General features: G+C 44.6%; 2 protein-coding genes across 3 annotated transcripts in view; one reads left to right on the top strand and one right to left on the bottom strand.

The window, feature by feature from the left end:
* ARID5B (AT-rich interaction domain 5B) overlaps positions 1-12,853 on the top strand; it is a 173,426-nt gene extending 160,573 nt beyond the window's left edge. For both annotated transcript variants that reach the window (XM_010957934.3, XM_010957935.3), the window contains 2 exons: positions 3,280-3,478; positions 6,787-12,853. In XM_010957934.3, the coding sequence (XP_010956236.1) occupies positions 3,280-3,478; positions 6,787-8,952 (2,365 nt within the window). In that variant the 3' untranslated portion in view covers positions 8,953-12,853. The remainder of the gene's footprint in view (positions 1-3,279; positions 3,479-6,786) is intronic.
* RTKN2 (rhotekin 2) overlaps positions 9,086-16,250 on the bottom strand; it is a 157,697-nt gene continuing 150,532 nt past the window's right edge. The window contains exon 13 of the mRNA XM_074374068.1: positions 9,086-9,279. Coding sequence (XP_074230169.1) covers positions 9,086-9,279 — 194 coding nt within the window. The remainder of the gene's footprint in view (positions 9,280-16,250) is intronic.

Raw genomic sequence — 16,250 nt, forward strand, 5'->3', positions numbered from 1 at the left:
GAGTTCTTGGGGGCTAGGGTGCATTTTTGCATTTATCTGTACAGTTTTGAAGCTGATTAAATCCTCATTGTACTACAAATATTTGAGGAATAGTCATCTGCAAGGCGCAGTCACGTTGCATTATACTAAATTCCTTATACGATACGGCGCTTCCTGTGTTGGGCAATGTTGACCTGATGTTGGCTAACCTGTTTTTAATGGTACTGCGTGTACGTTAAACGTTTAAATGTTCAGAAACCTATAATAGTTTTCGTCCTCTTGTGCTATAAAAACTAATAGTCAGATGATAAGATCATATCCTGTGGGGTAATTGTGTTGTACCATGACAGGATCACTGAAAAAACATTCAGTGAAAATCGCACCCAACGGAAATCACTATACGAACAGCGATTGTTTGTGGTGTTTGTGTGCCGGGTGAGAGACCAGCTCTGTTCTTCAGCGCTTAGCTGGTCGTATTTCTGATTGTTTCCTTTTAGCTGCTGCCTTTCTTGTTTTATTTTGGGAGCCTTTTTTCCCCCTGAGCCACTATAATTATCTTTCAGTGATTTAGAAGGGGAAAAAAAACACTCAGTTGACCTTTACACACACACACACACACACACACACACACACACACACACTCACTGTTTCTCTCACATACATGCTCCCTCTGGAAGCCTTGAACAAGCAGGGTTTGTGTTTGGATTCAGTTTTACCTTAGTCATGCCTCTTTCCAGATACAAGAAACATTTAATTCCAGATTTCCTGCTTCTGGCTTTAGGCCTTTGACCAGCAAAGTGAAATGTATTTTTTACTGCTGTCGGCCAGCCAGCTGCTGAGTTGAGTGAAGGGAAGGGGAAAAAAAAAGAAGGAAAGGGAAAAAAAAAAAAAAATGAAATGAAAATGTTGCCTTGCCTCCTGAACTTGTGAAATTGTGTGAGGAAACTAAAGTCTCCTTAGCACCCATCTAGAAATCTGGGCTGACCCAGGACTATTGGGACCCAACGTGAGGGGGCCTCAGGGGCCCACTGTGGGTGTCTCTCCCACCCACTTCTCTGCTTCCTCTTACCTCCTTCCCCACACTCAAAGGTAATGCTGTCGTGCTTCTCAGGAAAGGGGGGCCCTCATGGTGTCACCATCTCCCTTAGGGAGTGGAGTTGTGGGGAGGGTAATACCAACAAACAGTAACCACCGAATACCCGGACTTCAGAGCTCCTTATGTTCCCATAGCAACCAAACAAAAGTAAAACAAACCTATCTGTCCTAACAATAAAAATATGTTTTCATTAAAGTCAATTTAGAATATTTTTTCCAATTTAAAATATTCAGTACATTCTGCTCATGGACAGAAATCCCCAACCAGCCACTGTTGAAGGGGATAAAGTCCCTGGCAGAGCTATGCAGCTAAGAGCAACTGGGGGGAATGTTGGGGACTTTACAGATGAGACAGAACACATTCAAGTACGAACAAGATTGCTTTTTTCTCTCTTCTTCTGCTTAGTTATGCTTTTTATTATATAAACATTAACTGTAATATTACAGTGGGAAGCAGGTATTTGGCAGCTATGTATTATTTTAGTAAGTCTACACAGAGAGAGAACAGTTTCCAGTTTTAGCAGCTGTAACATGTTTAAACTCAGTTTGTAATGGGATCTGAAGATAACTATTCCCCATGGGCTGTGCTGATCTTCACGGCTGGCCCACTGCCAGATGCAGGGCTCGAAACTTACCCACGCCTTCCTGCACATACCTTGTCTGAGCATGCTCAGTAAATGAATTTTGTTTCTAATACGCTATAAATTGGGGTTTGATTTTTCCCATAATTTACTTGGTATTTTATTTAAGAGTGAAAATATCATGATCACAAATTGTCCCCACGTCTGACTCGCAAACCTGAACAATTGTGTTTAAGTAGTTGAGACCCAATGGCATAGTTAGGAACCGATTTTAGGATAGTTAACCAATATCCAAACCAAAGACGTTTCTGCCTGGGAGTCTTTGTTTAAAATAATCAGGGTTCCCAATATTTGAACAGATTTATCCTGTTTATAAGCCAAGTACATTTTCTTCATTGAGTCAACTTGTCTTATTTAAAACAAATTATGTTTGCTGTATTAAAGTTCATATTTTTAAGGCTGAGTCTTGTATTAATCCCACAGTGAGTCATTAATCATACCAAATGCATTATAAAAACTTTAATCACTGAAGTTGAAACCGAGATTGTAATGCAATCCATCCCTTTTAATTACATCAGCTATTTTCCCCTTTCAGATCAAGCGCTACGTCGCAAAGGGAAAACAGATTAAAACTAGAGCTGTTTGATGTTTCTCTTTTTAGAGCAATTTTATGTACTTTGTTTTAAAAGTTATATAATTAAAATGCTTGAATTTTTCAGCCCTCTGATTTTTGTGGCTTGAAGGCTCTGTCCGCCTTCCTTCTTGCTGGGGCCTCTTTAAGCTCAGCACCCCAGGCAGACCTTCTCGTACTGGAGGCACCTACCCCCTCAGGCTCTGGATGAGACAGCTGTCTCTCAGCCATGCTGTGTTTACCTCCCACAGCCTCTTTATCTTATGTGTCTGGTCTATATTTTGACATGAATGAAAATATAAATTTGGGAGACAGGCAGAACTCGGTTCAAATTTCACGTCTAAAATGGTGTGATTCTCAGGCAAATTATTTAACCTTTTTGGGCCTCAGTTGCCTCATCTGTTAAAAAGGGAATAACAACAATAGTAATCCTCCATAAGGATGTTGCATACATCACAGGAAATACTTTGTATAACGTACCTAGGACATGTGGCATGTTCTAGTACATACTAGTAGCTACTAGAATAAGCCTCAGGGGCTTTGAACGTTGTGTGCACCGCTGATCCTAGTGCCTAGGACACTGGCTGGCACACAGTCTGTGCTCAGTAAAGAGCTGTCAGCAGGATGATAAAGGAATGGCAGCTATCATCATAGCTATTATTCCTGTTGTGATGTTGCTGTTGGCACTTAGCCAGGTTCCAGGGGCAGTGATAATGATGCGACTTTGGACACTTCCATTGGTGTCCTCAGCATATAGATCCACAGAACCAGAAAGAGGTCTTGCCAAGAGGGATGTAAGTTACCAGGTGCTGGTTTTGATCAGGGAAGTAGATCGCTGAGCTGTGGAGTAGGTTTGGAGAAATGCACTGGTGGTGCTGGAGATGAAGTCACTCAATAACTTGCTCGTATTGAGAAAAGAAAGTAAACCCCCACGGCATGGGCGCCAGCAGAATCACCTGCCCTGATTGAGCCTCTCTCCTGACACTCTTTTAGGTTAATCCTGCCGTATGAAAGGTTTATTAAAGGAGAGGAAGATAAGCCCCTGCCTCCAATCAAACCTCGAAAACAGGAGAACAGTTCACAGGAAAACGAGAATAAAACCAAAGTATCGGGAGCCAAACGCATCAAGCATGAAATCTCTAAAAGCAAGAAAGAAAAAGAGAACGCCCCGAAGCCTCAGGATGGGGCAGAGGTGAGTCTCTCCCCCCAGAAACAGCTCTGTGAGGTGGGTCCCGCCCGGGGTCTTCTGGAGCCCCCCCACCAGAGCCTCTGAACTTCACGGCTCCCCAGACAGGAACAGGGCCTTTGGGGCCAGCGCGCGGTACTGAATGGGCAGGCCAAGGACAGGCTCTAGAAGGACGCGGACGTCCTGTGGAAAAGTGGGAGCAGAGGCAGGCTGTGAGTCAGAAGGAGCCAGGGCACCAGCCCGGGAAGCCAGGGACCCTGATGTGAAAGATGTGGCTTCTTTGCCATTTCACAGCCAGTCTGTCTGAGGAGCTGGTGTAACTTTAAAACATGCATCGTGGGACCTGCCGTGTCTCTGCAGGACTGTCCTGGAAACTTCAGAGACTTGTCTGCCTCCTGTAATTGACCTCTGTGCACCAGCCTTGGGTTGAGACCAATTTAGAAATATCTTAAGTACGTATTATTTATAGGGGAATTTTGAAATGGTTCCTCTGAAACCATTATTATCCCTCATGTTAACAGGTAGTTTCTGAACCTTTTAAAACAAGCCAGCTGCCCACGGCCCCCAACAGCTCTTTGGTAGAAGTCATCACTGTCAGCGTACAGCCAGTTGTGGAGGCTGATCTGGGCTCTGTTTCAACATGAATAATAAAAAACACTGCTGCCCATTTAAAAAAAAAAAAAAAACCTTAGCAGCAGCCACATTTGGAGACAGCATGTTCTAGGATTCAACCCCAGAGGGAATTTTGGTGCTGGTATTAAACAGCCTCTAAAAATCAGGTTTATAATGAACACATAAGAGACTCCATAATTAAACACTGGCTTAAAACACACACACAACACACACCGACCTCCCGACTAGAAATTAACTTACCCAACTGACTCCTGTGTAAGAAGATATATTAATACCAAGAAGAGACTTTTTGTTTATGTTTTTGTTTCATAATTATTTTGTGCTAGTAATTAAAAGGGGAGGAGGAAAATGACGCAGAGTTTTCTAAACATCTAAACAAGCTTGCAACATAAATGACCAAAAGCAAGGAAATTCCAAGTTAAGGCTTATATTCCATTATTCCTTTCTTCTGTTGGTTTCATAATTTATGATAGGGTTTGCGATCGGTGAGTTCTATTAGATACTTATTATGTACAGCATTGCCAAAGCACCAGGGGACAAACTGAGGACCAAGAGGCCAGCTGACCTTAGAATGGCTCCACTTTGGGCGTGAAGTTTGAAACAGCTGATACGTGAGTTAGGGGAGGACTCCCTGAGCCCACCAGTTTGGGAGGTGACTCTTGCCAAGAGTAGTGCCTGACGCCCTGTGGTCCACAGGAACCCTCAACCCCTTAAAGCTCCCTGTTTCCTGTTGGCCCCGACAGGCTCCCTGCAGGGAGCTGTAAGTGACCAAGGTCATTATGATCAAGGCATCTAAGCTACCTGGAATCTCACACCCTCTCCAAGGCTGACCTAAAAGTGAGAATTGCTCCCACCTCCTACAGAGACCAATGTTACTGACTAAGTATTATTTCTTCTCATTGACTATGTATTTGGGGTTTGGGGTTTGAATTTTATCATTGTGGCTTCCGTTGTCATTGTTTTTAATTTTTTGATGTTTTCAATATGAAGCAGTGAACTCAGTGGAGGTAAGAGGGTTTAAAAAAGCCCTTCTAGTCAAACCCGCTGTCCTCAGGTAACTGGAGGGCAAGCTGCACGGTGGGAAGGTGCCATTTAACACACTAAGGCAACTCATAAAATGCCACCTCAGGAAAAAGGTCCTCTCCTTTTTTTTCTGCCTAGTTTTCAAAGACCGCCTACAACTGTTTACAACCAAAAGCACACAACTCCATGTAACTGAAGTCCTAGGTCACAGAAACTGCAGAGAGACACAGTACCCTCCATAGCCCCCTTCCGACCACAGGCCCAGTCAGAAACTAACATTTAAACGCAGTTTGCCCTTTTTCCCTTGCTGAACTTACTTTTCTGTATTTTCATGTAATGTATAAGCTCAAGAGACCAATGCTGATTATTAATGTAGAACATGTAATGCTATTTGTACCGGAAAAGACAGCTATTAGTACAAAAAAGAAAGAAACAAAGAAAAAGATGTCAAGCAAAGGCTCTTAGTGTATATAACACATCCCTAAGAAACAGGGCTATCTTGAAGCAGGTTTAAGGAGAAATCTCTGACATGCGTGTGATTTCTTAACATTTTTGTTCCTGTGCGTCCCTGCACCAGCATCCTCAGTCTTACACAAAGATGCTAATGTGGTGGACACGTCTTAACAAAGAAGAAAAGCATTCAAAGGGGCGAGATGGAGGGGGAAAAGAAGGCCAGCTCAGTACTAATGTTTTGTGACTGTTCTCCACCAAGATATGTCAGGGCAGAATGATAGAAGTTTTTGAAAGGGCTTGCCATTCAGCTGGGTCACACATGGAAAGTTAAAATGACCTTCTGAGGTCAAAGTTGGCACAGCTACATAATGCAGTGAGTGGGTCGAATTGGACCCACAACTTCTGTCAACAGGGACCCATAAAGAGCATCCATCTCATTGACTCTAACTTAGTGCAATGAACAGAAAAGCTGTATTTGTGGTGGCACGCACTGCCTGCCTTTTGACAACTTCATTTTCAGCTTTAATAGAAATGCAGTTTGCTGCAGCCTAGAAGGACTCAGAGTCCTTCTGTCCCTCAGGTAGACAGGCTGAAGTTGCACCTGCATACTTTTTCAATATTTCAGCTTCAGCTGCGTGTCATATGGCACTAGGTAGAAATTACTAACATCTAAGCGTCGCTAATTTTATGCATCATACTGAACACGTTAGGATAGGACCTGCTCCCTGGACGAAAGGCAAGGAGTTACAGTAAGTTTAATGTTGTTGTTGACGTGGGGTTGGTGGTGTTTGTGAAAGAGAGAAGCTTAAAAAGATCCTCTCCAAAGTGTCATAAAGCACAACATGTAATTTAAAACCCATTTGGATAATTGACTGATTTGACAACGAGACAACCTCAGAATTAAACTATATATTAGAATCAAGGAGTCATATGATTGTGTACCAGCAGTACATAACACTTTGCTATTTTGATAGGTATCTCATAAGGGACCAAAGTGAGTATGCATATTTCCCCTAATGTTTCTGTAATTGAGATTTCTTTGTTGAGAGCGTGATTGGGGAGCAATAAAGCTTTACAGAAAGTCCATGAGCTGATTGACAAGCCAGTTTTCAAGAAAAACTGCTGTGTATTAACATTTTATTTCATAGCATAATGTGTCAGTGCATTTGGCTTCCTTCTGACTATCTTTTGAAATATTTTATCAGGTTTCGTCAGAGCAGGAGAAGGAACAAGAGACTTTACACCAGAAAAACATCACTGAGCCTCTCCCAGCAGCAGACACAAAGAAAAAAATGGAAGGGTACCAGGAGTTTGCAGCCAGGCCCCTGGTGACTCGAGCAGACGCAGAAAAGGACAACGGCACAGATCAAGGTGCTGAAAGTGAGAAGGTGGCAGAGGTGGCGGGAGAGAAGGGAGCTGCTCCTCCACTCCCGAGTGCCCCTCCGGCCCCCGAAAGGGGTCCCGCCCTGATCCCCGGGGCTGGCAACCAGTCACTCACCTCTCCTAGTGCCCTCATGGAACCAAAACAAGAACCCAAGCCCTACTGTTCTACAGAGAGCCCTGAGAATGATCTCCAAGAAGCATCCTTCCCCAGCTTCCCCGCCACACAGCCGCCGTTGGCAAACCAGGGTGAGATGGAGGACGACAAACTGCCGGAAATGGCCGATTACATCGCCAACTGCACCGTGAAGGTGGATCAGCTGGGCAGTGATGACATCCACAACGCACTGAAGCAGACCCCAAAGGTCCTTGTGGTCCAGTCATTTGACATGTTCAAAGACAAGGACTTGACTGGGCCCATGAATGAGAACCATGGGCTTAATTACACCCCCCTGCTATACTCAAGGGGCAACCCCGGCATCATGTCCCCGCTGGCCAAGAAAAAACTTTTGTCCCAGGTGAGCGGGGCCGGCCTCTCCAGCAGCTACCCCTATGGCTCCCCACCCCCTTTGATCAGCAAAAAGAAACTGATTGCAAGGGACGACCGGTGTACGGGTTTGTCCCAGGCCCATCACGGCCAAAGCACCGACCACATGGCGGTCAGCCGGCCGTCGGTGATTCAGCACGTCCAGAGTTTCAGAAGCAAGCCCTCAGAGGAGAGAAAAAGCATCAATGACATTTTTAAGCATGACAAACTGAGTCGATCGGAGCCCCACCGCTGCAGCTTCTCCAAGCATCACCTTAGCCCCCTTGCCGACTCTTACGTCCTGAAGCAAGAAATTCAGGAGGGCAAGGAGAGACTGCTGGAGAAGAGGGCACTGCCCCACTCCCACATGCCTAGCTTCCTGGCCGACTTCTACTCATCTCCGCATCTCCACAGCCTCTACAGACACACCGAACACCATCTTCATAATGAGCAGACATCCAAGTACCCTTGCAGGGACATGTACAGGGAATCGGAAAACAGTTCTTTTCCTTCCCACAAACACCCAGAGAAGCTCCACATGAATTATTTGGCCTCTCTACATCTGCAAGACAAAAAATCAGCTGCAGCAGAAGCCCCCACGGATGACCAGCCAACGGATCTCAGCCTGCCCAAGAACCCGCACAAACCCACGGGCAAGGCCCTGGGCCTGGCCCACCCGACACCTGGGCCCCAGGAGAACAAGGGCGCCTCCCAGTTCCAGGTCATCAACAGCCAGAGTCGAGACTGTCACCCCAAAGCCTGTAGGGTATCGCCCATGACCATGTCGGCCCCTAAAAAATACCCGGAATCACTCTCCAGATCGGGAAAACCCCACCCTGTGAGACTGGAGAATTTCAGGAAGATGGAAGGCATGGTCCACCCCATCCTGCACCGGAAAATGAGCCCTCAGAACATTGGTGCAGCGCGTCCGATAAAGCGCAGCCTGGAGGATTTGGACCTTGTGATTGCTGGGAAAAAGGCCCGGGCCGTGTCTCCTCTGGACCCCTCCAAGGAGGTCTCTGGGAAGGAGAAGGCCCCAGAGCAGGAGAGCGATGGCAGCAAGGCTGTGCATGGCGGGCACTCCGGGGGCTCGTCAGAAGGCCACAAGCTCCCCCTCTCACCCCCTGTCTTCCCAGGTTTGTATTCTGGGAGCCTGTGCACCTCCGGCCTCAGCTCCAGGCTCCCAGCAGGGTATTCTCATTCTCTGCAGTACTTGAAAAACCAGACTGTGCTTTCTCCACTCATGCAGCCCCTGGCTTTCCACTCGCTTGTGATGCAAAGAGGAATTTTTACATCGCCAACAAATTCTCAGCAGCTGTACAGACACTTGGCTGCAGCCACACCTGTAGGAAGTTCGTATGGGGACCTTTTGCACAACAGCATTTACCCTTTAGCTGCTATAAATCCTCAAGCTGCCTTCCCATCTTCTCAGCTGTCATCCGTACACCCCAGTACAAAACTGTAAGCCGAGCGCTGCCCAGCATCCCAACGACGTGGCTAACAGAGCTTCACTCCTTAGCCCGGGGGTTGATGGCTGGTAGAATTAGAAGTCAGTATTTCTTCTAATCTGGGGGTAAGATCAGTCCTGGCCCAGGGGCCTAGAGGGGAGGTGAACTTACCTGATATTTCCAGGATGACTCTGGTCTTGGCTGGTCGGTCTTGAACCCCTTCCAACATAGGTGCCCTCGAGCCCCAGATCGTCCACTTTGCACGGGGGTCTTGTGAAGGGATTCATGTGTATCCAGGAGGAACTTAGAGGACCCTGTCTGAGTTCTGATGGTCAGGAAACAATCTGGGCAAAAAAAAAAAAAAAAGCAGACATTTCAAAGGGGCAAGGAAGACTGGCAAACATGCCAAGGGTTGCCCCTCTCTTCATACAACTCTCCAAGGTTCAATCAATGCAATGTATAGAGAAACGTCAATAGATCTTTCATTTTGACACTATTAAACAATCCAGAGAAGTAAACACTGTTAAATTGACTGTATATATTTGCTTCTTTAAACTGCCCGTATCACTGTTTGCTCACCTAATTTATATACAGGTAGTTCCATATTCTCCCCGTTCCTTCTTGTCCTTTTTTTTTTTTTTTAATTAAACAGTATCGCTTTTGTTTGCAGGTCTTTTGTTTTTGTTTTATTTTATTCTGTTTTGTTTTAAAGGCTCACTGTCCTAGTTGTTGATGTGTGTTTGTAATTTTTCCACATCTTATCATTTTGAGCAGCTTTGGGTGGTAATGTTATTGTTTACAAATTGAAGCAACTGATTCTAGTGGAACAGATGAAAAAAGAAACAGTTGAGCACAGAACGTTCCTTTGCAAATCTGCAACTTAAGGATTTTGCCCCTCATGAATGGCATAGTTGAAAGAGCTTACACACTGCTTACCCAGCCAAATGCTCTGCTTTGGAGTACTGGGTTATGTGAAAATATTGAGCCTTGTACTTACCTTATCTAGGCTGTGAAACTGTCCTACATACCAGAGGAATCATAAAAACAAAAACCTCACTGGCAGCAAGCTGCTGAATAACAACAGAATCTAGAGGACATATTTGTGGGCTGCACAGATATTTTAGGAATTTCAGAAATTAGAACAGGAGCCAAAATGATTTACATTGGTGTTGGCGCTGAGCCCTTTAAACAGGCTGGGAAGGAGGGTTGGGAAGAGGCTGGAACTCGACTCTCCTGAAGAAAACGAGCCACGGGAGGCCCTGGCACCAGACACCTGCCCTGGGCCCTGCTCTTTTGAGTAACGGTGGTCACGTGGCCTTCACCAAGTTGGCTTCTTCTTGCTCCCAAGAAGAATTTCACAGGCCACATCTTTGGGGATAGTTGGCATACCGGATTACCCATTTCAAAAGAAAGCCATCCCCTTTGGGTTGACGGGGCACGAGTTTTGTGTGTATGCACACACACAGGGTGGTTTGTGTCGTGTTTTCAACCACCAGGCAATACAGTCCACTTAATGATTTCTTTTACTGATGGGAAGAAATGGTCCAGCTATTCAAGCAGTCAAAAGATGTAGCGAATGTATACTGTCGTTCTTGCCACTTCATTCTATTTGCTGCTGAGCTGTAACATCAAGGTGGACGCATTTTCTAAGTGTGTTGAAAGTGGATCGACACAGAGTGGATTTTCTTTCCAGGTCCCGTCCCTGCTGATAACACTGCTTTGATGAACTCCCCAGCCAACCCTCCCCTACCCCAACGCTACCAGTAGACATTAGAACCATAGTTAACCAAGTCTTTTACCTCTGAGATACTTAATTCTATGAAAAATTGAGGACAATTCTCAACTTCTGAGTAGGTAACTCAATTGCAAAATAATCAAAACTGGTGAACAATGAAACTCTGGCTCTTAGACCAAGCCATGCATGCCGCACATTTGTACTGAAATGTCTCCATGACACGAAGCCAAATACTCAGTGTAACATACTTAATATCCAAAGGTGGAAACAAAAGAATGTAGAGATCTAGTATTAAGAGTTCCATTTGCTTCAATTAATTATTTACCTTCCTGTGGAATAATATATATATATATATATTTAATAGAACCATAGGTAGACTAGTAGAATTTAGATTATAAATGTGTGAATGCAGATTATCCTGCTATTGCACAAGATAGAGGGGGGAAAAAATCTCAATCCCAGCTGGCAAAATGCTGGCCAGGACACGTGTAAGAAAGTTGCACTAGACTGAAGGGTCGCAGAATCAGAGGACATGGAAGAAAAAGGAAACTCCAATGTTTCTGCAGCAGACGTGGGCTAGATCCTACATGGTTTCTGTGAGTTCGTTTCTCAAAGAAAAGGGGGGCGTCTGTCCCTGGGGGAGCTCACCTATCCATTTTGAACTTGGGGCATTTGTCTTCCCCACTGCAGTGATTTCAGTCTGGTTTTATCATGTTGGAATTCAATCACACCATTTTCAAACAATGTTAACATAGTCCAACTTTTGTTTTTCTCATCTCTTCCGAGAGGAGACTCACCGTTTCTGTCTGAGGAAGCTCATACCCTCGGCAAAACATCAGGACAAATAAAGAGAAATGGGGGTATACATTCCCAACAGAAGCAGTGTGTTATTTGTTTTAAAACTCCGAGCAGAGATCTTGGAAATCTTTCAGAAAGACCATTGAATTCTTCATTGGCTGAGAACTACATTTTAAAAAGTCTTAAATACGGCTTTGTTTGCATTGTTTGAGTTCAAGGGGCCTTATTATTGAATGGAATTGCACAAGCCTTTCTTTGTGCAATCATACCATTGTTATTGGTAGTTCTGTGAAGGAAACTGTGGAATCTAATTGGCAATGGAGTCATAAATCTATTTACTGAGTGTAGCTTCCAAGAAATGTTGCAATTCAAAATGCACTAAGTCCGTGATTTACTGGAGATTTGGAGATTCTAAATAATATTTTTTAAAAACCTTTCCATGCAACTTCTGGTTTAACTTTTGGCAACTCAACATTAAAGGAAAAAGAAAAACAGCTCAACCGAGTTTCAGAATTAAGTATTCTTCTAGTAAGTGATTGGAACTTGTAATATCTGCCACAGGACTGACTTATTTATTTACTAGCTAGAAGCTCTTAAGTTCACTTGTTTATCAGGGCATATACAGAAGGGTTTGTTAAAACTCAACGTTGACTTTACAACTTTCTGACCTGGTGCATGAATTCTCAAGTACTGTATTTCACTGTGTTGGTGTGTCTGATGGAAATTTCGAGGTGATCTCACAAAAATATTTTATGTAGTGTGCCTTCAAAGAGAACCATTTATTTCTCTTCACCTGTTGTCCCACAAAGTCACATTTGGTGGTGGTCAGCCGAGTCCCATCTGGTCCAGTTTTACTCTTGTCCCAATTTTAAAGAAAAGTGGGAACGAGTCTGCCCTGGTGAGACCCACACCATTGCAATGACTATCTCGAGCACTTAAATTCCATTGTTGGCTGTTGATGTATTTGATATTCTGCTTGTCTCCCCATGGTTGAAATATGTCTGAAGAATAGCAGCATAATCTCTTGGCTGTTTATACTTTTCTAAACTTTCCTGTGTTGTAAATATTGTATACTTTTGGTGATTCCAGCTATGTAACCTCTATGCTCTGTAAGGTGATTATTTGTATATAGCAACATGGCCCAGTGATATTATAGTTTCCCAATGGAGAGGTTATTGAGTAACCTTTGCATTAGTTTAAACACTACCAGAAGAATGCTGAGCCAACTATAAACACTCAATTTTGTATGTTTTCCAAATTGTACTTATTACTGCTTTTGATACTGTATTACGTGCCAATAGTTTCCCAATCACATAGCAGGCAAGAGATATTTTGTACTTTTTGATCCACTGTAATATTTAATAAAAAACGTTACTATCTGTTTCCTTTTGGGTGTAATCTGTTGCTTCCTCCTGAGCAGCCCTGTGGCCTCACCAGAGTACTTTCCACCCCATTGTCCCCAGGTAGGATAATAACAATAATAACGATGATGTCTGTCTTTGTTGAGAAACTACTGGGTGCCCAACTGGCATACAATATCTTTACTCTTCACAGCTCCATATAAATATGGTTATGCCCATTTTACTGATGAGAAGACTGAAGCTTACAAAGGTAAATTAACTGGCCCGAGATCACTTAACTAACAAATTGGCAGAGTCAGGATTTGAACCCAGGGCTCTTAAGTCTGTGACTGCCTTTGTATCCTATATTCTTCTTGGCAGATAACAAAAGTCACTATTTACTTACTCAGTCTAAAAATTTATTCCTGCCTCAATTGCCAGGCATTGTGTTGGAAGCTGGGATTATAATGTGAGTAAAAGATCCTGGAGCTTATAAATATTATAGGAAAGAGAATGAATTAAATAGTTACCCACATGAATACAAACCTCAACCTGCCCTAGTTCTGGGGGAGAGGAGTGTGATGACTGAAGTGATACATGAAGAGGAAGTGATGACTAAACTGATACATGAAGGATGAATATTAGTTGACCAGGTGACAGATAATTGGGAGAAGTATCCAAACACAGTGTGCCACTTGTGCAAAGGCCCAGAGGCAAGAACAAGTTTGACGACTTACAGGAACTGAAAAAAGCCTGTGTGACAGAAGCATAATTATAAGGTCCAGGGAATGAGGTGAGCTGAGGCTAGAGAGTATATAGCAGGGGCCAGCCAGGTAGGTCCTCAGAGACCAGGTTGAGCATTCAGTCCTCGTCTTAAGCAAGAAGAGGTTTAAGTGGAGGGGTGATATGTTCAGATTTGTCTCTTTCAATATCATTCGCTGGCTGCTGTGTAAAGGCAGATTGAGAGCAATTTAATCAAGATGGTGGTTATTTCAGTTGGGGTGGTGGAACGGGAGAGTGGATGCATTTCAGAGGTACTTAGGAGGCATGAACAGACTTGGCAATGAATTAAATGGGACAACTGAATATTCAGGATTGAAAAGCTAGGAAAACAGCATATTCTGATGTCTGGTGACGACAGACAAAGATTACTGCTCTTTCATCCCCTTAGTCCTCTGCCTCCAAGCTTCCCCCTGGCTTTGCTCAGCTTATTGTTAGTTGAAGTGAGGCATTCACAAAGGAGCAGCCTGTGTGTACCCTTCTTAATAGGTCCCAGAGATTGGGGTAGGGGAGAGGGTGGACAGACTTTGCTAAGTGTCTTGGTTAACAACTCACACCATCTGGTCAGGGTGGACTCAACAGACAGGAGAGGATAAACTGCTAATAACCATGTCATCGCAACTCTTCAGGGAAAAAAACCACACATACATGTTGATACAAGACATATGACCCTTTGTCTTACCATGGTTGACTCCCTGAAGGACCCTGCCTACCCTTCTCAGGTCAGTGGGAGTTGCAGCAGCATGTTAGGGCCCTCATCCTCTTCTCAGTGGCCCTCATTCCTTTTGGATTAACATCCAAACATGCACAACACAGAAGGAGCCCCTAGCCCCATCGTCTCCTTGCCCTCATCCTGATTCATGTGTATTTCACCATATCATGTGAATTGTTAAGAATACATCAAAAGAGTGTTCTTCCATCTATGACACATCTTGCATTTATAGATCTGATGCTTGAATCATACACAACAGGAAACATCATGATAAGTTATCTATTTTTACCAGGCCTGGCTGGCTAATACTGTTGGGAAGAGGGTGCTTTTGCTAAAGATATCACTCAGTGCAAAAGCAATGAAACTGCCCAACGATTTATTGTAGGAAAGTGGCCAAAGTTGACAAATGTTTTAGGACTGATAGTGACCAGGAAATGGGTGATCATTTACATCAACAAGTAAATAAGTGGCAGGAGGTAGGAGTGGGATGGGTGTCACCTCAGGCCAGGAACAATGTAAGAGAAAGCACAGCCTTCAAGACTGACGTAGAGGAGGGCAATCAAGATGGTGGAATAGAAGGATATGAAGCTCACTTCCTCCCACAAAAACACCAAAAATCATTGACCTGTGGAACAATTCTCACAGACTACCCACTGAGCATTGGTGGATTTCATACAACCAAAGTTGTGAGAAAGATGACCATGTAACCAGATAGGATGAAAGGAAAATAAAAAAAGAAATTGGACAGGACCTGCATCCTTGGTGGGAGCTGTGAAAACAGAAAGGTTCCCTCATCTTGGAGCCCCTTCACTGACCGGGAGGTCTGTGCAGACAGTTAGGGAGCCTCAGAGACTAAAAGGAGAGTGCAGCAGGCAGCATGCGGCAGGCAGGACTCAGAGAGATCAGCACAGACGGTCCTGGCCACCTCACCGCACTCCCCAGCCTAAGACGTGCACCTGATGGTGTGTGCAATGGCTGGGTGTTGAAACTCAGGCGTTAGCAGACAGACTGGAGGAGAGGACTCAAGTTTGGCTGCCTGGAGAGAGCCTGAAAGGGGCGAAGTGTGGTCCGGGCCACAACTAGGGGCATGCCCAGGACGGAATCTGATCCACCATAAAAGATCCATTGCTAATGTACGACCAAAGGGAGGGGGCAGGGCCCCGCCACAGCAGCCCCATTCTCAGCAAGCTCAAGGTAGGCACAGCTCTGCTGCTGCTAACTCTGGGGCTGTGCAAACTCCTGCAGGTTGCCCACTTGCCAAGGGATGGCTGAAATCTGAGCCGATTCCCAGTGAGTGTGCAACTTCCACAAATTGACACCTGCAGCAGCATCATCTAAAGTACCTGTGAGCTGATTACTGGTATGCCAATAGCAGGCTTTGTGGGCATGCAAATGCGGAAGCAGGGCTGAAATCTGAGCCAATTACTGGTGTCCCCACAGTGGTGGATGAGCTGAGGGCAATGCCAATAACAGTGCACTTTGTGAGTGTGCACACCAGATGACAGGCAAGGTCACAGAGTGCACGTCCTGGGGAGGCATACTTAGTAGCGCTTTTCCCAGAGGGAGCATTCTAGTCCTGCTACCCACACCACAGCTTAGAACCAGATCTGGGGGCTTGTATTCCAACGACTGAGGAGCAGATTCAGCCCCTGACAGGAATATGACAACCACAGAGTGAAGAGGAGTCCCTGCCAAACATCCAGTGCAGGTACTGGTCACCACAACACCAATTACACCCCCTATCAAGAGGAGGATAGCCAGCACACCCTGAAGAAAGATGTGACAGGCATCCATACCCTGCACCAAAAATACTGGACTAATACAGGCTACTCAGGGACACTCCCACATTAAAAACAGCCCTTCAAGACTATCAAAGATAACTGTTTCCCCTAAATTAATAGAGTCAGAGAAATATAGGTAAAATGAAAAAGAAGAGGAACCACTCTCAAT

The sequence above is a fragment of the Camelus bactrianus genome, chromosome 11 (genome assembly GCF_048773025.1).
Source record: "Camelus bactrianus isolate YW-2024 breed Bactrian camel chromosome 11, ASM4877302v1, whole genome shotgun sequence".
Taxonomy (NCBI): Eukaryota; Metazoa; Chordata; class Mammalia; order Artiodactyla; family Camelidae; genus Camelus; species Camelus bactrianus.